Genomic DNA, 23,131 nt, shown 5'->3' on the forward strand with positions numbered 1-23,131 from the left:
TTTCAGTGAAGCCATAGGAAACAGGTCAAGCTCTCACACTCCCAAACACGGTCCTCGAGCATGCCAAGAGATCACTCGCCGCTTTCTTATCAGTGGCAGAAAGATGACACAGCTTCAGCAACTGTTTATGTTCTTCTCAATCCAGCTTTGTGAGGCCAATTTTTCTAGAGATGACTTTGCAAATGTAGGGACATCTTTACTGAAAAAAAAGTAGCAGTGATTATACATTTTTCGCGTGAGCATTCAGACTGCCCCCTTGCACGCCCGGCCGCATCCGAGACTACCTAGTTACCTTGGAAATGCATGACAACCACTTTTGATCAAAAAAAGGAACAGCACCAGCAGATGGGAAGGAAAGCGGGGCATGATAAGCCGCTGCATGCTCAGCCTATAGTCTTGTTATATGTTCTTCAACAGGGAGGATACGTCATTAACACTAGGTCATTTACAGCATGCTACGCCGCCGAGTGCATCCCTCCTACAGACAGCGTAAACGAGTCAAGAAAGGCTGGCGAGGTGAGTCCACACCCTTCCAACGTGGACCAGGAGGGGGAATCTCGCCGATCACGCCGATACGACAAATGAAATCTGGAATTCGGGACGGGCTTGAAAATATTGTGCATATTCTTCACGTAGATTGTCACCATTTGGGCACCCATTCAATGCCATCATGAAGGCCTCACCATTCCTTGCCGTGGGCCTGTTCCCCCTCGCCGCCACAGCAAGCCCACACACAACCCACAACAAAAACAACACCAATTCTCCACCCGAAGTAATATTCGACACAGACTTCAACACAATCGGCGACGATGGCCAAGCCTTCGCAATGGCAGCCCAGCTGCACAGCGCAGGGGAATTAGACCTCCTCGGCATAAGCATAGTAACAGGCAACCAATGGCTAAACCAAGGCGTGTCCGACGCCCTCAAAGCCGTCGAGCGCATGGGCATCGCAGACACAGTCGGCGTGTACGCCGGCGCCCCAGCACCAATCCTGCACACCTACCCAGCCTACCAGCTAGAACGCGCCGCATTCGGCAACGCAACACGCTACATCGGCGCCTACACGCACCCAGGCCCGCAGCCCCTAGTCGCCCCGCCCGACGGCTTCGCGACCACCACGGCGGCGCGGCCACAGCACGCGGCGGACTTCATCATCGAGACGGTGCGCGCGCACCCGCACGAGGTATCGCTCCTCGCGCTGGGCCCGCTGACCAACATCGCGCTGGCGATAGCGCAAGCCCCGGACATCGTGCCGCTGGTGCGGCGGCTTGTCATCATGGGCGGGCAGGCGTATGTCCCCGGGAACGCGTACCGGGGCGCGGGGGAGACGAACTGGTGGTTCGACGCCGAGGCGGCGCGGGTGGTGCTGCGGGCTGGGGGGTTCGCGGCGCGGAAAATCATTGGGCTGGACGTCACGGACACGGTGGCGATTTCGAACGAGACGTATGATGCCGTTGCGGGGCACACGCCGCCTACGGCTGTTACGAGGCTGTTTGAGGGGATTGAGCGGTGGCCGTATGTTTATGATACTGTTGCGCTGGCGTCGCTTTATGATGAGAGTTTTGACACGGATGTGCGGGAGTTGTATGTCGATGTGGATTGTGACTTTAGTGCTGAGTATGGGAAGGGCCTCGTGTGGGAGGAGGATCCGTACCCGGGGCTTGGGGTCTTGAACGTCTCGTCTGTGGTATTTGGGATCGACAATGCGCGGTTCTTTGATCTTTATGTTGACCTACTTACCCGTCCGATATCTGGGTCTTCATAGTTGTGTGAGCAGTGCATTCAGAATATAGAGAGACTGGGTTGTCGGTGCATCGCAGCTGAGTTGGTGGTGTGTCCCGCGAGCATTACTACGCATGAGATGCTATTGGATAACTGTAGATTATCACTTCGAAATGCTATTTCTTCAAGGATGTAAATTCGGGGGGGGCGCAGGGATCGGACAATGAGTTGGTATTGCTACTACTCTTACTCAAGGATACTAGCATTCTATCTACTTCATGGATCATAGACACATGAGTGGACTCTTCCGTCGAGAACTAAAGCCCTCTCCATGTCTTTTGCATATAAGCAGCCGCTAGGTCGGTTAAAAAAATCTATGGATTTCAAATGGCGTCCTACCATCGCCAGGATCCCAAAACCCAATACCGAAATACAGAGCCAATGATCCCTCCACCCGACCTGAACCCAATCCCAATGAATCCCAACGCAGCACCATACAGCAGGAGAGAATCCAAAATGTCATAAGAACGCTGAGAAAACCAAACAGACCCATGAATCAAAGCTCTTTCTACACATCTACTGTCTTAGACCCTCCCCAAAATCTTGCGAATCTGCCCGCCCCTCCGGCCCTGCTGCGCGGTGCCTACCGCCGGGTACCCATTGTATTCATCTCGCGGAGCTGCGAGGACGTCAGCGAGTATCCTCCCGCGTTTCTGGAGCCATTGCGCTGGTGTTGCGTACCTGAAGAAGAGTCACGTCTACTGTCCGCGCTATACAAATCATCCTGCTGGTCCCTCGCCGAGCCCGGCCTCACTTTGTCGGGCCTCGGGGGAGGGGGCGGGGGAGGTGCGGACGTGGGCGCCGTATAAAAGTCCTCCTCTGGCTCGATCTCTACGGTCCGCCTGTTATTGTTGCCGCTGCTCGGTGTCGGTGTGTGCGAGGTGTAGTGCTCGCCGTTCATGCCGTTGGCGTAAGGGTTGTTCGATCCGGGCTGGATGCCGTTGGTGTGGACCTCGGGCCGGCTCGCTTGCTGCGGCGGCGCTGGTGGTTTTCTTGACTTTGCCTGCGGGGGAGGCGGTGCGGCGGTGCTAGACTGTCTGTTGTTGCTTGGTCGGCGTCGGGGCGGACCGTCCTCGTCGCTTGTCTCCTCGTCCTCGGCGTCGGCCTCGTTGGCATACGCCCTCAGCTCCTTTCGCATGGCCAGGCTGGCACAGATATCCTTGGCCTCCTCGATCGCCTGCCGCCGGCTCTTGAGGAGCATCCTGCGCTCGCGGGTCTGCTTGTTCTCGGCCGCGATGGCGAGGATGGTCTCCTCGGACATCTTGAGTACGTGCAGGGACTCGAAGACGGAGTACATTCCCTGCAGCAGGTGTCGCTCGATAACTTGGACGATCGTGTTTCGGATGAAGGACTTTGCTGACAACTCGTAGTAAATCAACATCTTCTCTAGTACCTCCTGCGCCTCGGACCATTGCGGCGCGCCTTCCTCGCTGAGCGACTTAGCCTGCCATGCGCGGAGCTTCTCTTCGTATTCTGGGTCGTATGGCTGGACCTCAAGGTGCATGTCCTGCGAAAGCAGCTCGAGCTCCTTCTGCGCCTTGTCCATGAGCTGCTTTAGTTGAACATCCAAGAACTCGCGCCTGAGGGGCTCGCGCATCCGTCTCGGCCATGAATAGTCGATCAGCTCGGACAGGAATTCGTTGCAGACGACGCCGAGGTTATCCTTGTGCTCCTGCGCTAACCTGGGCCAGTACTCGGAGTAACTTTGGAAGAGCATGTACACAGCTCGGGGCTTGGCGTCACCGGGGAATTCGGAACCACGAATCTGGCTGAGGAGCATCTGTACCTCTTGTCGGACATAGTTCTGCTTCTGCTCTTCTGACAAGTCCCTTCCACCTGCTGGTGCATGCGAAAAGCCGAATTTGCGGCCATGTTCCCTAACCCGGTTGCTGAAAGCGTCGTTCTCCTCGGCCGCCCTTGCGCGCAGGTTCTGCGCCGGTGTTCCTCGTGGGTCAGCGGTAGACCGGAAGAATGTCTTGCCAGGTGGGTTCTTGTAGAAACCGTAGACAGCAGGGATGACGAGCTCCTTGGAGGCGCTGAAGAGCTCCACGAGTTCTATTCGCATCTCTTCTGGCGTGTCCTTGCCCTCGCCCATCGACTTGAGCTCCGCCTCCGTGTCGTCCAGAGCCTTCTGGATCTGTCGGCGCAGCGTCTTTACGTGACGACCGATGTGTCGCTGAAGTTGGACGCTCAATTTCTGCTTGAGCGCATCGGCGCCACACATTGACTCTGGCAGCGAGCGCCATTTACCCCGGCCGAAGAACTCCTCTTCCCTCTGGCGGCGCTCACGACCCGTAGGCCAGGGCTGTCCGGCGTCACGTGGTCCAGGGTTGAGGAGAACATACCAGCCGAGTTGAAAATAGTTTGCCTTATCATTGTTGTTAACAAGCTCGATAAACTTGTCTTCAAGACCAATAGATTCGGTAAGATCGGGCTTCGTCAGGACGCCGATGGTGCGGGAACCTGTGGGGTCAAATTGTCTCGCCTTGTTGAGGATCGGAGCCTGGACATAATCGCTGTTGCCACCGACTACCGCGAGAATAATCGTGCGCGAGCTCTTCATGTAGCGCTCGCACAGAGAGTCGATGGTTTTAATGTCATCCATGGATTGGTCCCGATTCGCCACGCGCACAAGACCAGGAAGATCCACCAGCGTCAGCAGAGGCATGTCAGGGCCCCGCTTCTCAACGACGAGGATGTCCCGCGCAGCGAAGCGGCCGGGTATGTTCTTGGGCGCAATGAGGTCCACGGCATATCTCATGAGCTGCTCGAAGCTCATGTTGCTGTCCACATTGCCTCCAAAACTTCGCAGGGCCTCTTGTGCCTTGAGGTCTCGGTTCTTGTCCGGGATGATAGAAACGTTCAAGCTGGTCTCGGGCGCCCGTCGCAGGCGGATCTCGGTCGCGAATCTGGTGCATGCGCCTGCATCTCGAGGAAACGGGGTGCCTGTGATGGCCTCGAGGACGGAGGATTTGCCGGCAGACTGGTCGCCGACGACACATATTTGCGGCAGCTTGACATTGTCAAGCTGTGCGAACTGCAGCTTGTCGATGAGCTCGAGGAGGCCGCGCTGCTCGTCGGCGAGGCCCTGGGTGTCGAGGGCGGAATCTAGTGCGGATTGTTGATCCATGCTGCCGACTGATCCCATTCTGAGGTTCATCAAAGAGGGACAGCGTTGGCAAGAGGACGCGGATTGCGTTGGGTGAACGTAGAAGGAAACAAGAAGTGAACAAGTGAGAGAAATGGGGTCAGAAAGTAAGACAACAGCCTAGGAAGAGTAGGCAGGGTATGACGGGCGTTTCTTAAAGCAGAGGTTCCACTTGCCACGTCGTTGGGGGTCGAGCAAGCAGGAAGATGCATGCATCAGAGGCAGCTTGTTTTAAGCTTGACCACAGGGCCGGAGGGATTGATGCAGAATAAGACAGGCCCCACCTAGATCCAAGGGTCCATAGCCAAGTGACAGAGCTAACGAGCAGAGCCACTGTCCGACTGGAGAAGAAGCCCGCCTGAAGGCTGAAATGGTGGCATGTGACTGGTTCCCCATAGTGAGAAGAGGGCTCGAAGAGGGCTATGCTCTCAGTCTCTGGAGGGAACCCTGCCGTGGGTGAGGAGCTGCGTCATCGCCTTGGCACGCCCGCCAGGAGGGGCTGGAATACTGGAGAAGAGCGAGACAGCGTGCCGCAGCGTGCCGCAGCGTACCGCAGCGTACCGAAAGCGCGTGCAGAAAAAAAGTCGCCACCCACGCGGCTGTGCCCGAGCAAGGACCTTGTCGAGCTTGTCAATCTGGCTGCCTCGCTCGGTGCTGGCATTTACCGTACATGCACTTGCATGATTGATTTGATCTGATTTGGTGCCACAAGCCTGGAGTGGCGTGGCTTGCGTACTCTTGTCTTGTGGCGGACAAACTCGAGACTGGCAAGCGTGGCAGGTCGGGTCAGACTTCAGGCTGCCTCTGATGCGTCCATGTGCCACAATTGCTCTCGGGCCATGTTTTCTGGTCGCAACAGTGAGCCTGAAATGGAGGCCCGGCCAATAAATCAGGCCGCCATAGGTGACGGATGGATGCGCGATGGAATAAGACGGGCTGCAGACGGGATGAGGAGGCGAGACGCGTTGCACAAAGCTAAGATCTTGGGGCTGCTCGACAGGTACTGGCCCACCATGTTCTGGAAAATAAGATAGCGTGTTGACTTGATGAGTCAGCAATTTTCCGTTCACTCAGGGTTAGGGCTAGAGTGCAACAGAGCTGCCGTGACGGCCGGTCATTGCCGTGTTTAGCTGGTGTTGAAGAGGGCCGTTGGCCGCCGCGGCTACGACTCGCGCGCAATTACGGTAGGAAGACAAGTATTAGACGAAACACGTAGGTAGACAGGCGCGTACTTAAGAAGTAGATGATGGCAGACATGCATTCTACCTAGACTCTAACACCATCTGGGGAGGGACAAAATAGAATTCGAGAAAACAAAAATCAGACTAACCGAGCGTGTCTATCTCGAACGAGGGCGAGGTATGCGGAGTGTCATCATCAGTATTATTGCTAGCATTGTCGCATCAGGGAGATCGGGAGAATTTGGCGCCTTGACAGCCTCTGAAGGCTTAGGCTTGGACTTCATTCTCTTCTTCTTCCGTTGCATGTGATCCATTCTCTCTCGCTTGGGTTGAGTGTCTTAGTTGTGTCAAATACTGATGAAAAATGTTCTGAGCGAGCTGGAGGGAAGTGCAACGAACAGCCTTTATTCGTGGGATTAGGGAGATACAAACGGCGTCTGAAGGACAGACAGTTGGGAGTCAAAATTAACACGGCATGCCCGCAGCACGTAGCCTGCCTCTTGATCTTGGAATAGTGGTCCTCTCATACGGCCCGGTCCGCTTCTTACGGGAATTTCCAGCTTGCACAGCACCCAGTGCCGCCTTCCACGTACTCTCGCCGCCGCATAGCACGTTCCGGAGACAACCGATGCACCCCTTTGAACCTCCTAACATATGTTATAGCTATCAAATGGATTGCTGCTGACTTCCCTCAAATTGCTTGCGGAGGCCCCCTGGTGCCCTTGAGTAGTAGGATATGAAAGCCTTCAGAGAAAGTTTACGGCTTAGCTGCGCGCTCCTCCGTTCTGAACTTCTCGCCCCGTGCTCCCAAATCCCTCTGCGAGACAAACAACGGCAGTTTCGAGGTAGAGAGATCTTTGGAAATTGTTTCAGAGCCGAGTGTAGTCCCAGTGTGCGACTCCCGAGACGCGATATCTGCCTCGACGATACGTCGCTGTTAAGTCCTTACTTCCACCAATGATCCCGAGTTTACCATCTCGCTGCGCGAGGATCTTAGTATGAACGAAAACTCATCTTGATGGCGAACAGTGTTGTCACCGGCACCCGATACGTTCCAGCCGAGACTCCAGCCGTGCCCCAGACTGAGGAAACGCCTTGATTTCCTCAGACCACTATTAGTCTTGTTCTAAACCCGGGATGTAGGGAAGTCGTAACCAATAAACAAAGTATCTGGCCCTTCGACGTCTATACATTATGAAGGGTACAGGTAGCGCTGATGTGGCCGAGCTACTAGAGGTTCTTCAGCTGGACACCGTTGTATTCCTACCCGGGTTGGCATGCGTGGCGTGCGTGGCGTGCGTGGCGTGCGTGGCGTGCGTAATGTGGGTATATGTGCACGGGGCAATGCTCCTGCTTGTAAGTGATGCATAGCAACCACATTTCATAGCAGCTTGTATCCTGGGCAAGTGTCATTGTGGTATTTGGAGGTGCCTTTGATTATGCTTGCTTGGTACTTAGTGGGATCGTCTAAGTAAGCAATAATTACAACAGCACGTAAGGTTCATTATGCCAGAAGGGAACGCGAGAGAGTTTCTCAGCATGCCTAGCTACCTTTCCGTACAACGCGGATTTTCACCAAGGCAAAACACCGAGCCCCCTAAAACGACAAGCGGGATAAGTCGTATACCGACCCCAGAAGTATACACCGTCATCACCTAAAAATGGGTGTTTTCCCCCTAGGAACTCGTGTTACATCAAAAGCCCCACCCGGCACGTCCCAGATAGACAACCCCCAACTACTCGGACTGCACGAATGCGGCATTTCTGTAGACCTCATCTGCTATAACACAACTACCTCTCCACTATCCCGCATTCAACATCTAATCAAGAGGGAACTGTTATTCGGGCTGATTTTAGAACAGTCAAATGCATGGCACATCCCCTAGAACTACCTTCAGAAGCGATTTCACAGGCCGGGTCGGTAGATTATGACGTTTTTGGCCCGTCTCTCCACGCGAATCGAGAATCGACTAACTGGGAAGACTCCCGCAGTACTCCGATTGATTGACCTACAGAAAATGATGATTCGTGCGGCCCGAGAGATCCATTTTATCAACTCCACCGCAAGACGCCGCCGCAAGGCACGACATCGCGCCGGCCGAGACACCTCGGCCGAGACTGCGTAGCACCCGTGTAATATACTTATGCCACCGGGACATAGGGTGGGGACGGGGTGACGCAAACCCAATGCTCCCTGTCTATAGTCATTTCCGCACGCCTGCCCTGCCGGCTCGCCCGTCTCGGACTTCCGAACATCTGGTATCGTCGTCGGCAACGACGAAGGAGGCCAAGTATCAAGCATGCCTCTGCTGTCCTGAGGGTTGAGTCGGGCCGGGCAAGCAGCGACGACGACTTCGCACTCGTTACATTTCTTGACCAACGCTCTTTTCACCTGCCGCTCTTTTTTTTACCATTTCGCTTCTCCTCCGCTCATTTTACTCCCCAAGCCGTCGCCAGCATGAGATTCGCCGACGCCTCGGTCCTAGCGATGCTGCCCGCCACTGGCCTCGCCGCCTGCAGCAGCGCCTACCCGGCCAACGAAATCAGCGGCACGCTACTTCGCACAGTCGTGCTCAACATGGGCAGCGACGCCGCCAACGTCACCGCCGCCGAGTACGACCAGTACTTTGAGCAGGGGAGCGCTCTCGAGGGCGTGGAGGCCGTCATCGCCGCCAGCCAGTTCTACATCAACCTGTGGGCCATCCCGGGCACCGAGGCCGCCTTTCGGAACGTCAGCCAGTGCCTGACCGACGGCTATCTGGTCAATCAGGTGCCCTGGCTGTATTATAACGCCACCACTGCGAGCTGGTGGGGCGGCTACGAGGCTGAAACCGAGGCCGACAGCTACGACGCCGCCGCACTCTCTGTCGTGACAGGCCTCATCGCCGGCCACATGGTGCGTTTCTGGGACACTAACGGTGACGGCTACACCGACCTCATCGATGCCGATTACCTCGAGGGAGTCACGGTCGACACCGTCACTGAGAACGCCAACGGCACCTACTCGGTCTACCGCGGCAACATAGACGCTGCTAATAAGACGCCCTACGAAGGCACTATCTTCGACGGCGACTATTTCGACGCCGCCGGCCCGCTTATCCTTGCCGCCAACTTCGACACCACTATTGCGACTGGCGACGTCGCCCTCTTCTGGTACAGCCCTACCGGCTGGGCCATGAAGCGCGCACAGGAGGTCAACGGCCTCTTCGTCGACGGCGCGGACCACACCTCCTACAACATCGACGGCGTCGTCTACGAAGACGCCCTGCGCTTCTCCCGCGACAACCTGTTCATCTCCAACCGGCCCGGCGAGTTCACTGATGCCCAAAAGTACTTCCAGTTTACCAACGACTCGGCCCTCGGCCTCAACGTCAGCCTCTGGCTCGTGCCCGTCACCAACACCACCGAGACCGGCGCCCCCATCGGCATGACGAGCGGCAGCAACTCGCGCTCCTTCCTGGAAAGGGCCGTCACCCAGGTCCAAGCCCGGCTGGACAATGTGACTATCAGCACCGACGGCGCCGACGTCCCGTCTACCCAGGAGTGGGTCAACCAGACCGTTTTCGACCAGTTGGACGAAGCCATCGCCAGGGCCAACCTGTCGCTCTCCCTTTCTAACAGCTCGTCCTTTCTGCACGACTACCAGGTCTACGTGCTGTACCAGACCCTCGATGGCAGCAGCAACGACATTGGCGCCGAGTTCACCGGCTTTAGCTATACCGGCTTCGAGACGGAGGTGCAATTCGGAACGGCCTGATTGCTTCTTGCCCATCACTTTTGCGCCACGAGACCTCTGTCCCTCTCCCTATATCGCAAGGTAGGAGTGGGAATGGTTGGGTGTGACTCTAGGACATGTATATCTGTATATAGCCAATAAGCCTTTAGCACTTCGTTCGCTCCCACTTAGGTATAAGAATTGAACATGTCACCATATCACCTTCACCCTAGGCACTGCGTTCACTTTAAGGGGGCCACGTGACTTATACAGGTTTGCTCCTCGGCTGGGAATCAAATGGGCTGCAGTCATACTCATCACTCCTTTTCTTATCAGCTTCAGCCGTAATTAGCGGCTTGATTCCTTTCTCGACTTTGTCTGGCTTTCACGCACGCTAAATTCTCTTTTGCGGGTAAGCATGCAAGACTATAGTCTCAAGGCCGTCTTATTCCTTCACATCTTAAAAAATGACAAGGCTTCTTTTTAGGAATAGCCTTTTTTGAGGGGGGAGTGGCGGGGGCTTCCCCTCAAGTTCTCATGTCCCCCACTCCAGCCTAGCTTTAAGTCACGTATTCTTAGAATTTGCTTGAACCTTTTACTTCTATATATATAGCGGTGATTGACCTGGGATATGGTGTAGCGATCAAGGCAAATCACCCTAGCTATTCAGCACAGCTGTAGGCGAGTACAATTGATGGGCAGGCCTACGGTCGCCGGTGGGCACCATAGGACGCACATAGCCCGCCGACCGTATCTCGTTTCTATATTTAGCTAGCACAACAATGCTTGTTCACACATCTAGCCTTCATACCCCTCCTTTCCGGAGCTGTAAAATGATGTTTTCATAGCCCTTGTATAATGTAATAATATGAGCTTCTGTTACTTTACAGCAATTAACAGTGCTTTTGTAACGCAATCAACTATGTGAGCCCCCATAATGAGAGTGAAATACATCGCAATCACTTCGGAAAAAATTCAATCTGTTTTTGAAATGTTCTCCTTTTTGATATCCAGAACAAATACAGGCTAATCAGAGTGAGAATGAGAATCAGAATGATCCTTGGGGTTGTGGGCAAGCCATAGTGCTTCCTCTTTAGTCAACTCCTCCCACGCCGGTGTAAGGGGCGTCTGTTTGACTTGATCCCGAAGTTTGACATAGTAATCTTCATAGTATCCTCTGTCATTAATATGACTATGTGTCTCCTTCCACTCAATCACCTTTTCGAAGTCCCAGCACTTTTTGTTCTGAACAAAATCCGGGACCGGCATGGGATGCTGATCCATCCACCTATTCAATGTCAGCTATTGTCGCGATCATGCTGTTTCATGAAGGATACTAAATCAAAGATTTCTACTCATGATATGTAGCCCAATATGCCAGGACAAGTAGAAGAAAGACGAACCTATAAGTGATGACCTCCATGTTCGGTCGACAGAGAAAATCTTCTAGTAAGATCTCTACACAGTGGTCGAGGTGCTGCTTGCCCAGTGGAGACTTGGCAGAAGCACCGTAATAGTCAGAGTATGCCTCCCTTCTGAGGAAATCCAGGCAGTGAATGTTGTGGAAAACATCCATGAATCCCGCGTGCATGCCAGCGCCGAAACCGAACTCTTCTGGCATGAGCACCGTGTAGTCTGGATCCTTGCCCATTTTGATGACCTCTTCCCGCGACAAGGGAAACAGGTGTGTTGTCGTTATGTGCTCCCAGGCAGAGTCTACTTCCGGGCTGGGAGAGCCTCTGTACTTGGAATGAAGGGACTCCAATGGTAGCGTTGCATTTTCGGACATGTGTTCAGATAGAGTGATCTTAAATCTGTCATATAATGGAGCTTTCTCTGTTAATTAGAACTATCGTGATGCAAGCCAAGATTGCGTAAGTCGCGTGATAGACAAACTTACAGTAAGCGGACGTTTCTTTTACACAATCCTGAATATCGCTGCCTATAAAGATATATGCTAGCAAAAAGATATTGGCAAAGACAGAGACAAATATCAGTATGTCCTTGAATAGGTATCTAAATAAGCGTCTTTCCGCCGCATTGGCTTTGTAGACCCCATTTTTCTCGTCTCTGTGAGTTGGCAACAGACGCTCCTCCTCCATGTCCATAACGGTGATACAAGCCAATGTAATCAGAGAGAACGTGAAGTTGATTTGAGACACGATGTGCCCGTGAGAGTCAGGTAGCTCCAACTGCTCAGCCAGTTTGACAGGTATGTTCACAGCGACTATTGATGGAGTGCTAGATCTGAGTCCACAATTACTGTACTGCAAGACTGACATCCGGCTGACGGCATCGGAAATTGCGATTACTTTTTCCTTGTGGGGTCGCTCAAGTGCGGAGTGTATGGGGTTCCGGACTGCTGTTTTCGGACGTCGTTTAGTTGTGAATCGGGGCATCCCATGCTGACTCGTGAAAAATTAGCAGGACAGCTCTTTCCGGAGGGGCCCTTCGGACCCTGCTTTCCAGATTGCGAGGTCTCAAGATACCACAAATGATCGATGATCCAGATTTCCATAGCTCTTCAATTCAGCACCAGGTAGTGGAATTTTTTCGATGCTGCGTCATTCGTCAGAGCTTTAAACTTGAATATGATCAATCTTTTCTACTACGCCCGCTTTCTCACGTGGGGCACGGCCTTCTTGGCCATCTTTTTCATTGTTTTCAACGTCGCGCCTTGGTTGCCTTATGTAGGTACATACACCTCGTGGTTGAGCCATAATGACAGAGACAGCCATGAAAGACCTCTGTTCGACTCAGTGGGCTCTGATCCAGCCATACTCAAAGTTAACTTCCAGCATTTGAGAGACTTACAAGATCTCGGGCCCAAAGGCGACGAAATTTGGAACTCTCGCGTGCTCCCTCCAAATGGGGGTATGATTTGGGCAAAAACCAACAATTCACATCAGGAAGACGGCGCTGTGGATATGGAAGGCTGGGGAATTACAATGTTCCACGCCATTCATTGCTTGCAGATGATCAGAGAAATCTTCAAGACTGCAGCACTTCACGAACAAAAAGATGCATTCGTTGAGCGGCGCCGGGAAGATCACTCGGATCACGGCGACAGCCATCATCACGGCGGTAGTGACACCAAGCATGCGACTCACTGTCTTTCCTATTTGTACCAGGTATGTCTCTTACTACTCTGCCCAATCTGATCCGGCGACGCTGTGATCCAGGACTAGTCAAGTAACGTATAGAGCAAAAGGTAATGACCTGCGGTGGGGATGGTACATTGGAACCTCCATCACGTCAATTCAACGGCAATGGGATACAAACAAGTTGGTCTGTGAACGGTGCCGGATACGAGCATCAATGTCGAAGTACTGATCGCTTGTGGGAGATGGTGCTCAAATCAGAGAAGGAGCCTCTAAATTCTGTGCCATGGAAGATGGGCGACACGGTTCATGACGTTTTCAGTGGCTAAAATAATCGTCTTTAATTGAGCATCAAATATTAAGTTTGGAAGAAAGTTAGGCATGCACACGACCCTCAAAATATGAGTTGTCTCTGATCTCGATTGCCGGGAATGAATTGCATCAATATTCCAGATCTAAACAGTGGTTGGTTGCAAACATGTAGCAAAGGCGAGTCTTAGGGCCAATCATTACTCGCCCAACGCAGTCCATGACTGCTGATGAATTTGATCCCCTTCGAAAGTACTATCCTACTACGATAGAGGAAACATTCAAGAAAGGGCACCGGAAGACTCCAATACAAAGATATCTATACGCAATGTACGCGCTTAGCCGGATCGACGTGTCTTGCTTAAGGAGGTTTCCGTACCGGGTTCATGGCGCAGAGATTGACGAAAGCCGGAATTCAAATGTCACAGCATTAATTTATGTGGGTCCGAAACCTTAAATATCGGCTGGCTTGATAGTGCCTTGTTCTTACCCAGCACACTCCTGGGACTTTGAGATTAGCACTGCAATCCTCCCGTGACCTAGGTCTTCGATTCATCGGTGCGCATGAGCTATGACAGTTGATCGTTAGGCATGTCTATCACGATTGTGCCACTGGTTACATTATTCCTGGTACTATGTGCGCTAAGTCAAAGCATGACCATTGTGACAGGCGCATCAGGAATACAAGATGATGCGCAGGTGATTGGGTATCCAGTCAGACGAGAAATCGACCACTTTGCTCAATCAGGGCCACCGTTCGACCTCTTTATTCTAGCTCTACAAGCCTTGCAGGCTCGAGAGCAGAATGACCCTCTGTCATATTTTCAGATCGCTGGTGAGTTGGATTTTGCCATTTGAAGTATCAACTGAATATGTGATCTAAGCTTTCAGAATCGAATTAGGCATTCATGGGTATCCAGTTATGCCTTGGAACGGGGTGGAAGGCAATGGGACCTATCCCGGCTATTGCACTCATGAGTCCGTGACATTTCCAACCTGGCACCGCGTGTACATGGCTCTTTTCGAGGTTTGTTTAATGGAGGACAGAACATCGGCATGGAGCAACATTCAAGCTGACCGATTTGATGGCGTAGCAAGTGATTCAGGACACCGCCTATGAGATAGCGAAAAAGTATCCTTCTGAAGACAGGCATTCATACGAAGACGCGGCAAAGAATTTGAGAATTCCATACTGGGATTGGATCGAGCATCCTCGGTTGCCCTTGGTAGCCACAACACCTGAAATACGTGTCCGGTCACCAAAAGGATGGCAGTATACTCAGAATCCTCTTTACAATTACACATTTCATCCTGGACCGGAGGGGAACAGTCTCCCCGATGATTCCCCAGTAAGTGAACTTTTGCTTCAGGACTTGTATGCACGTGCGGAATTTCTCTTGACACCTAGTCTGATAGATTGGAAAGCTGCCGTGGACAGTACGATGGTTCGACAAAGAATCGCAAACGAGTAACCACACATTAGCGAACGAAGCCCTTGGGGCAAGAGCACCACTGTAAGCACAATTTCCGAGGCAGAAATCCGGAGAACTTCGTGAGTGTTTGTGGCCTAATATCCAAGACTAGCGTTCTTGCCACAACTTTCAGCGTGTTCAATTACGTCTCGCACTACAACGATTTCGCATGCATCAGACCGCATACTTCGAACCCGTACCAGAACATAGAATTGCTGCATAACACTATCCATAATGCTGTTGGAGGTAACCTGAGCCATATCAAACAGACTGAACTGTCGGCCTTTGACCCGCTGTTCTACCTACATCACGTGTACGTCCAGAGAGAATTCATGGCCGCAGACTCCCGCAACCCGCTATTTTTTCTCCTCATAAAGAAGTCCCAACTAGGAGACAACTCTGACTCTCAAGCAGAAATCTCGATCGTCTCTTCGCGTTATGGCAAGTTCTTCACCCAGACAGCCGCTTTGAGCCCGAAGAGAACATTTACGGGTCATATGTTACCCAGATAGGATCAGTCGATACATTAGATACAGGCAAGTTTGCCCTTCAGAAACCAGTATCGACGCTTTTTCTGACAGCTCAGGACTAGACCTAGCTCCTTTTCGGTCAGATGACCAGGGCCATATGTGGACCTCGCGGCAGGTTTGGGATATGTCGGTATTTAAGTACACGTATCCTGAACTGATTGGCGCTAATGGGAGTGTTGAAGATCGCAAGAACACTGTGAGAGAGTATTTGGCCAGAAATTACTTTTCCAGATTTCCAAGATTACAGTAAGTACTTGGAAGGAATGTAGATACTATATACGCAATGCGATCAAATACTTTTCGCATTCTTCAATCTATCCCTATCGCCCGAGAATGCTACTATGATTCAGTACCAGAGCTTGCGCCACTGCTTACCAAAACCATCGTACCACGACGCAGAACTCTTCAACCCGATATCCATTTCTGGGTCAATTCCCAGAGTGATCCATGCAAAGATACCTTCCTGCACGGTCTTGCCCAAAAACACGTACTGGACCAGAGGGTCCGAGTTGTCTGCCTCTTTGATAAGAACGGCGTCTTCCGAGTTAAGGATTAGATGTTGGCTGTTTGCGCTGTAAGGGTACCGAGCTTCGACTTGTCCAATCAGTGAAGCGTCGAAGAACAGCTGTCCGACGTGCGAGGCGTGCACAGCTCTTGGTTCTTGTTCAGTATCCGAGCTCTCGATGGTATTGTTAGAACGAACTATTGTCGACGCAATGTTGTGCACCAGAAGGTGGATATGAGTCGTCCGTCCTGGATGAATTTTGTTAGATCAGGCGCCACACAAAGATCACAGAGGATAATATGAAGTCGCGGAGAACAGTGCCAAGTGGCGGAACTTGAGCACGTGTGACATGCATACCTTCGTAGTGTCCCGGGAAAATCGTCTGAAACTGGACAACGCCGTTGGAATTTGTTTGTTGAATACCTCTGAGAAAGTTTGTATTGACGTTCGACTTGTCCTCGAAGTTGCCATTATCTAGGCCAACCACCCCGCTGTACACTCCAGTCGCGTTTGCCTGCCATATATCCACGAATGCATCCGCTATTGGATGGCATGTGGACGTGTCGATGAGCTGAATATCAAGGAAAAGTGGTACTCCTTCTTGGCCCTGAGATATGTTGCTCCGAACAAGCTCCCCGTTCACATAATAGGGGCCCTCGATCATCTCTCCCTGGAGTGTGTAGGATGTGTGATCTGCAAACAAGAGTACGTCATCTCCATTTTCTCTCAAGGCTTCGCGCGTGAATTCGTGGTTATGGTGCAGTATATCACTTAGGTCTCGATTTCGGACATTGCGATGACCCTGTTGAGTGTTGATCAAGTCTCTCTTCAGGTGAGCGACTCTCTCCGCTCGACGTTTGCTCGCGTGATCTTGCTGCCCAGGGCCCCTCAATTGTGTTTTGCAATGGCTGATAGAACGTGTATTTTCCCCAAAGTTGTGAAGAGAGTGAGGTGATACAATCGTCGCCAGCGCGATCACTACCGATAACAGATGAAATGATCTGCACATTCTGCGGCTATGCACTTGAAACGTGTGAAGTTGGTAGCGTAGCTCGAACAATGTACAGTACAGACTGAGTCGAGGTTTAACTAGACTCAACCCTATGTACTTTACGCAGTTTTGGGCTTGACGTAACCCTGTGAGCTTGGCCTCCTAAATTCCGGTGTGATCCGACCGGATACTTTGAACCATGCCCTATTAAAGCAGCAAGACAGCCTGCTAAGCAGGTCAAATGGCGCTGCTGTCGAGCCCTTCCATCTTTACGAATGATGTCATTTATATCATCTTTAGGCACAGTTGTACTTGTAAATCTTGTTTAGAGACTCAATTGAATGCAATGTATGTGAGCTGGCATTATTCTATGGGAGCTGTTGCAAGTGATATCGTCTTCCGTGTTTCCCTTCAATACTTAACTCTCTTTTTCAACCTTGAGGGGCCATGTTTTATTGCTAGGCAAATATGATACATTCTCCCAGGTACCTGTGTACATGCAGTCTGCAAATCGTGAGCTTGTCTGCCCTCGCAGCTTCACCAACAAGCACCAGCCTTAATCGGGAAGAAGCTATTGATCTGATCCCATCCCTCAAGAGCACTAGCTGCAGTAAGAATGCTCTGTAAGCAATATTCTGTATGCTCCCAATCCCTTGCAGACTCATCCGCCATCTCCCCTGCTTCACCAAACTTCAAAAGCGCGGCTGTTTGCGCAAGACTGTTCAGGCAATGGGAGATGTGATGACGCTGTGTTGTCCATACTAGAGTTCCAATCTCGAGTTTGCTCCACTGCAGCAAGAAGTCCAAGATTTAGTCGTCAAACACGTGAGAAGAGGTGCAATAATCATCTCGCTTACATCTGTGATTTCCGTTTTCCCGGCTGGATCAAGCCACACTTTGAACGGTTGGTTCTCTTCCAAGTCGGTATTCAATGCCGAGGCGATTGCGGCCTCAGATCGATCTATGCGGCACCTTCCGGGAAGCCAACGATTACTTAGCGGATGAAATTGGCAGCCTCGTGCGATAGCAGACCGTGTCGTGTCACCGCACTGCATATGCACGTCGTGAACAGTGCTAGAAGTAACATCGGCTGTTGCTAGCATGCCATAATTCTTGACCTCAACCACGAGCAGTATGATTGCAAAGAGAGCCGCAACAGAACGCCAGATCCAAAGGGAGCGCCTCCGACGATCCAGCTCTCGACGCATCCTTGGCACCTGCATTGGTGCATCTGGTTCGAGGTCGTCCTCATTCACCATGGAGTATCTGAATGCATTGTGGAACCAGGATGGTGATAACAGTGTCCTTGAACTTCCCTGCATCGAGTATCGGGTCTCTTCCGAATCTTGCACAGAATAAGCGACTGTGCCTTCATGATTATCGGAGGTATCGGACTGTTCGTTGAGGCCCATTCTGAGTGTCAGATGTTTCCTATGAAGTGGCGGTCGCAAACAAATACAGCCATAAGGACTGGGACTGTAATTATCAAGTGCAACTCCAGACTCACTCCCCTTTACTTGATAGCTTTCCGCCAATAGCCAAGTACTCAATGACTTGCATAAGCTACCCCCCTCCCGCTAAGTGGTGCCAAGCCCACGCAAGGATGTCACACTTTGCAAACCCGGAAAAGTGATTCCGGAATTGCAAGCCAACCAAGCTTCATGCTGACTCGTCGCCGTCGGAAAAAAAATGTCTTAGACGTCGGACCAGTCGACCAGAACACATTATTTCCAAGCGACTGAGGCTGTTTCTAGCCGCTGTCGTATACACTTTTCAATTCCAGGTATTTGTAGCTCCTTGAAAAGATTACAGGAAGATTCAAAAGTCATGGCCCACGGATAAGCTGCGAAAAGTCTCTCATTGTGTTGGCATCCTCGAGTTCTTGTTCCTAGCATTGACATAGGAGAAGGCTGGAGTCAGCCAGTCTTAACAATTAGCTGTGTTTGATAATAATATCATTGTCTCCTTGCAATTGAGCAAGAAGCATCCCGAGATGCTTCCGCCCACATATCCAGTCGCCGGTTTCCCTGAAGTCGTCTTCGAGGTTTTGGATTATCATTCCACGTTTTGTAAGACCTTCTGCCTGCCCATATCCCCTGCGGTCAGAACTCCTGTCATTTCGTATGGATTCTCTCGACCGTCTTTCGATTGTGTCGGAAGGTTCTGTTGTTTCCGAGAAATTTTCGGCCAACGGCTGGATTGCCCTTGTGTCTTCTGGTCGTCTAGCAAATTTTCCAACCGCTGTGCAATTAATTCTTTTAGACAAGCCTATCAAAAAGTTGCAACTACCATGTCAAGGGCTTTTCCAAGAACTATTGAGACGTTCTAGTGGGGCGAAACTAGAACCATAAAATTCCACCTTCGTCCTTGAAAAATGAAAGCTGTTCTTTTCACTCTCACAGCTCTTCAGTCCCGGGTCGCTGCCATGATTTACGACAGGAGCATGTAGTACTCATGGTGGTCCGACTAATTACTGCAAGACACTTTTAAACTTGAACATTGATCACTATAGATGCTACTTATATGTGAAAGGCCTTATTCTGGCTCTTGTTTCTTGCGAATAAATCTATTTCTTCCGCTGGTCGCTTCGCAAACGATGTAACAGTACCTGTGAAATTCCTTGTTTGCTAAACTTCATCAAAATCCTCGGCTCTGCCCAGCATCTCGAGGTCTACTTCATTACCCGCCCCAGGATGGCTGCAAGTTGGCACTGCCTCGTAGTCCACTCTGACCCTAGCTCGGAGGCTAGCTGTCTCCTTAGCAAGAGATATCGCTAGCAGACTGCTCATTACACTGCCGATACCCACTAGCTTTAGTATGTCTATGCTTATGTGCCAGACGATGCGATCCAGTGCGAGAGCCCAGAGCACCTGCGAGTATATCATAACAGTCGCCGTAATAGATGTATCACTCGCGATTCCAGCCGTAAGCAAGAACTCCTACGAAGACATCAACAGAGATTCCATGCAGTCCGTAAGGTCAAAACAAAAGGGGGGCTTGTCGAAGACGTGGGTGTCCGGTCACTAACCATAAGCATTCCCAAAACCCCAACCGTAACTAGTAGGATCCAACTCCTCAGATCCTTAGGCCATGCTAGTCCTTGTACCAAGTTTATAATAGAAGTAACCACTACAACCGCCCAAGCGAAGTAGTTGACACTCATTAATGGATGCGTTCGAGACCCCAGGCGCCGAATAGAAGTTAGGGCAGTCTAATGTTTCGGTGGATATCAATGTTAGTTTGGTCAACCTCGAGCTCAGCCCTGTTTTTTAAGGTCTTTGTGTCGACGCAGAGGTGTAGTATACGGCTGAAAACTTACAATACCGCCCAGAACACCCATGGCACTGTAAGCAACGCCCTTGATGGTATTGTGTATCATCTCATGACTGCTGGAATTTTCTGGTAACGTTGACTTGTCCTGGAGCCCAAACACAGTATTCGGCTGCACGATCAATACGACGCCGACAAGGGCTATTAACGCTCCAGCCTGGTCGACAAAACCAAAAGTGGCATAATCCAAATACTTGGACAGTATCATGGCGCCTAAGGGCGCCAGAAAATTGAGCGCTGTTGCCTGAGCAAGAGTAAGATAGAGTATCGAGACTGTTACCAAATTCGTCATATGTTAGATATTTAAATGACCTCTTTAAAGCTACGAAAATAGGAAAAGAGGATGGCGAAATGAAAATATTTGTCTACAAACAATAAAAGCCAATCGAACCGCACACCCCGCCGAGTGCTCTCAGTCCCAGCAGCGACTGGAGGTCACGGTCGCCGAGGGGAAAGCCAGGCGCTTTCGTGTACCATAGGTAGAACGTACAAGCGCAGCCGGTAATGAATAGTCGAACTTGTAGGATCTGTAATGGGTCGACCGGATGAACGTCGGTCTCGAGGATCTTGACGAGAGCATGAATGAAGGCAGCCGAGACCTGCGAGGCCAAGACAAGGACGGATGGCTTGTGGCGGGCAACAAAGGATTGGCTGTTACTACTACGATTATTTCCCATGGTATCTGAAATGAAGAGGCCGGGCTTGTTGATGTTCTTGAATGTATCCGGGACTGGACTCAGAATAAGAAAGTGACGTGATGTGGCTGTTGCATGTATTTGAGAATGAGGCAAAATAGACTTGGGTAATGTGATTGTACTAAGAAAGCCAAGGAATTGATTTTCATGTATCTCTTGCTTGTATTTGAAGAGCCCATAAACTGACAGCGGGTCAAGTCATCGAATATTTCTGTGAAAGTCTCTCGGCTAAGCAACTCGCGGGCCCGGAAACGCGAAGAGTGACGTGTATGCGTATAGGCTCTTGAAAGGCATCTCGACCATTCCGCAAGTCTTCGCAGTGATGGAGAAACCATTGAACAAGTTGAAATTCTATCAGTGTTCGAGCTATTTGGTCCATGTACCCCATCAATGCGCTCATCACCAAGTCGTCCACGCATAGTACATCCACCAGCAGGGAAGCTTTTGGCGGCGTCATTTCACAGAACATAAGACAATATAATTCAGAAACTCCACCCTCCCCCCCTTGATGCGGTCCGTGATCCAGGTTGATCAAAACTGTGCTCTCAGCGAAGCCACTTGCTGTGAAGTGCCAAGTCGCATTTGACGCTGTGATTCAGTCGATGCGAGCTTCACTTTTTGAAAAGATTGCATTCCGGTAGGAAGGGGCCAGCTCCAGCTTTCCGCTTTTTGCGGGATCCTCTTAGTCCACACCTCAGGTCTGTCTCTTCGCCCACTTGATTAGCTTGCCGCCGAAAGCGTATTGGCTCGAGCTATGTCACCGGTTGACATTTAGCTAACCGCTTTCAAAAAGTCTATTTGCGATCTGCATGTCCGGAAGTTCGTTGCGTTGTGCATGGCACTGAATTCAAATGCCTTTCCGGAAGTCTATTTCAAGTTTGCAATTGAACCCTTCCGAATGGTAGCCGCTAATTCCGGAGGGCTTGTCCTGTAGTTGGCGAGTCGATTCATTTGATCTGCGAGTGGGACCGGACGCTAACGCATCTTGTGCGTGTGACATGATTCGAAAAGGCGCAAGGATTCCCTCTGCCAATCCGATAATCGAATTCCAGATCACTCTGAGCCTCAGAACATCTCACTAGCAACTCACATCAAGAGTAGACATAGCTTGGGTTGCACTGGTTCTTTAGCTTACTGAAGAATTTCCTCCAAAGTTTGGTATCGAATACACTGGCATCTTCGCAAAATGTCTCGAGAGATTGAGCGTCAATTCACAAAGCATCCAGTCGACAATTCTGAAGATGCCTCTGAGACTGACGTTGAAGTATCGCTCCTCAGGGGACATCAATTCCAGGCACGAAACCGTCATCATGCTGGCCCGTCCAGAATGAAGCAATCATTGAACCTGGTCTCAGCAGTCTGCAAGATATTCTTCTATGTTAGCGCGAGCATTTGCCTTTGGATCTACCTCGGGTTGATATACAAAGATACTTTAACTGCAAGTCCAATAGAGACAGGTGGAGACAGGATACTCTACACCGGGTTCGGTGACGGTAATTACGGCCTAGCCGAAGATGTATCAGGCCAAATTCCCACTTGTAAGTGTCTTTCCAAAAGCTACTATTGGTGGATGTCTTACTGATGTTTTGAGTATTAAGTTGGAAGAGAAATATGGATGTTTTGGAACGACTCAAAATTCACCCTTGACGATCCCAAATATGCGACATCCGAGGAAGAGCTTGCTTTGAGCAAAGCCTGGAAAAGCATCGTTCCAGAAGGAAACGGCTTCATTACTATTGGAGATCCAACAGCAGCGGTCCTTCCGCCACCAATTAATCAGCCAAAGGACTTGGAAATAGACCGTTTCTGTATTACTGTGTGGCATCAACTTCACTGCTTGGTATGTCTCACCCCAAAGAAGGCACAATCCAGACGGCTAAGGACTTTGGTGTCGATAAAATTGCATGCTAACTCTACTGTTTAGCGTGGGATTCAAGAAGGTTACTACAGCCTGATCAAAGACCCGTCAGCGGTGGGCAGCCTGGGACATGTCAATCACTGCATCGATTATCTTCGTGAGAGCGTCATGTGCTACGGGGATACGGCTCTTGAAGGCCAAAGCACATACAGCTCTGAAGAGAGAGCAAATGGGAACGCCGCCAACCACGTCTGCAAAGACTTCAGAAGCCTTTTAGACTGGTCTAATAGCAGGAGTTCCAAACGACTTGCTCAAAGCATGCGTCTGGCCGGCAAGGCTTCTTCAAAAGGCGAAAACCATTGAACTTGTGTGGGCGGAACTACAATTTTAAGAGTCTTTCGGAGGCGTGAATAGATTTTGCATTGTCCTTGTTTATGACACATCTATGCAAATCTGATTGCCCAACTGCTGCGTTGCTCTTTAAACTTTGTCCACGGCGAAAGGTTCCAAACAT

The 23,131-nt window shown here is 51.0% G+C and overlaps 8 protein-coding genes across 8 annotated transcripts; 4 read left to right on the forward strand and 4 right to left on the reverse strand.

Moving 5' to 3' along the window:
* Positions 1-670: 670 nt before the first annotated feature.
* On the forward strand, positions 671-1,765 carry J7T55_015300 (nucleoside hydrolase; the record flags this gene model as incomplete). The annotated part of the gene is made up of 1 exon (XM_053139524.1): positions 671-1,765. One exon carries the CDS (start codon positions 671-673, stop codon positions 1,763-1,765), a length of 1,095 nt encoding a protein of 364 aa, XP_052997028.1.
* Positions 1,766-2,306: 541 nt separating this feature from the next.
* On the reverse strand, positions 2,307-4,912 carry J7T55_015301 (interferon-induced gtp-binding protein mx; the record flags this gene model as incomplete). The annotated part of the gene is made up of 2 exons (XM_053139525.1): positions 2,307-2,401; positions 2,464-4,912. 2 exons carry the CDS (start codon positions 4,910-4,912, stop codon positions 2,307-2,309), a joined length of 2,544 nt encoding a protein of 847 aa, XP_052997029.1.
* A 3,657-nt stretch (positions 4,913-8,569) lies between these two features.
* On the forward strand, positions 8,570-9,868 carry J7T55_015302 (uncharacterized protein; the record flags this gene model as incomplete). The annotated part of the gene is made up of 1 exon (XM_053139526.1): positions 8,570-9,868. One exon carries the CDS (start codon positions 8,570-8,572, stop codon positions 9,866-9,868), a length of 1,299 nt encoding a protein of 432 aa, XP_052997030.1.
* Positions 9,869-10,852: 984 nt separating this feature from the next.
* On the reverse strand, positions 10,853-11,615 carry J7T55_015303 (uncharacterized protein; the record flags this gene model as incomplete). Its single annotated transcript, XM_053139527.1, has 2 exons — positions 10,853-11,114; positions 11,230-11,615. 2 exons carry the CDS (start codon positions 11,613-11,615, stop codon positions 10,853-10,855), a joined length of 648 nt encoding a protein of 215 aa, XP_052997031.1.
* Positions 11,616-12,417: 802 nt separating this feature from the next.
* On the forward strand, positions 12,418-15,300 carry J7T55_015304 (uncharacterized protein; the record flags this gene model as incomplete). Its single annotated transcript, XM_053139528.1, has 9 exons — positions 12,418-12,516; positions 12,736-12,957; positions 13,173-13,248; positions 13,907-14,071; positions 14,139-14,263; positions 14,331-14,585; positions 14,653-14,750; positions 14,821-15,021; positions 15,123-15,300. 9 exons carry the CDS (start codon positions 12,418-12,420, stop codon positions 15,298-15,300), a joined length of 1,419 nt encoding a protein of 472 aa, XP_052997032.1.
* Positions 15,301-15,584: 284 nt separating this feature from the next.
* Positions 15,585-18,146, reverse strand: J7T55_015305 (uncharacterized protein; the record flags this gene model as incomplete). Its single annotated transcript, XM_053139529.1, has 5 exons — positions 15,585-15,991; positions 16,101-16,721; positions 17,280-17,523; positions 17,592-17,706; positions 17,767-18,146. The coding sequence occupies 5 exons, from the start codon at positions 18,144-18,146 to the stop codon at positions 15,585-15,587; spliced, it is 1,767 nt and encodes a 588-aa protein (XP_052997033.1).
* Positions 18,147-19,361: 1,215 nt separating this feature from the next.
* J7T55_015306 (uncharacterized protein) lies at positions 19,362-20,741 on the reverse strand (the record flags this gene model as incomplete). Its single annotated transcript, XM_053139530.1, has 3 exons — positions 19,362-19,673; positions 20,054-20,337; positions 20,438-20,741. 3 exons carry the CDS (start codon positions 20,739-20,741, stop codon positions 19,362-19,364), a joined length of 900 nt encoding a protein of 299 aa, XP_052997034.1.
* A 1,204-nt stretch (positions 20,742-21,945) lies between these two features.
* Positions 21,946-22,980, forward strand: J7T55_015307 (uncharacterized protein; the record flags this gene model as incomplete). Its single annotated transcript, XM_053139531.1, has 3 exons — positions 21,946-22,297; positions 22,358-22,599; positions 22,684-22,980. 3 exons carry the CDS (start codon positions 21,946-21,948, stop codon positions 22,978-22,980), a joined length of 891 nt encoding a protein of 296 aa, XP_052997035.1.
* Positions 22,981-23,131: the final 151 nt, after the last annotated feature.

This window comes from Diaporthe amygdali (assembly GCF_026229845.1).
Source record: "Diaporthe amygdali strain CAA958 chromosome Unknown NODE_5_length_1802954_cov_64_987939, whole genome shotgun sequence".
Lineage (NCBI taxonomy): Eukaryota > Fungi > Ascomycota > Sordariomycetes > Diaporthales > Diaporthaceae > Diaporthe > Diaporthe amygdali.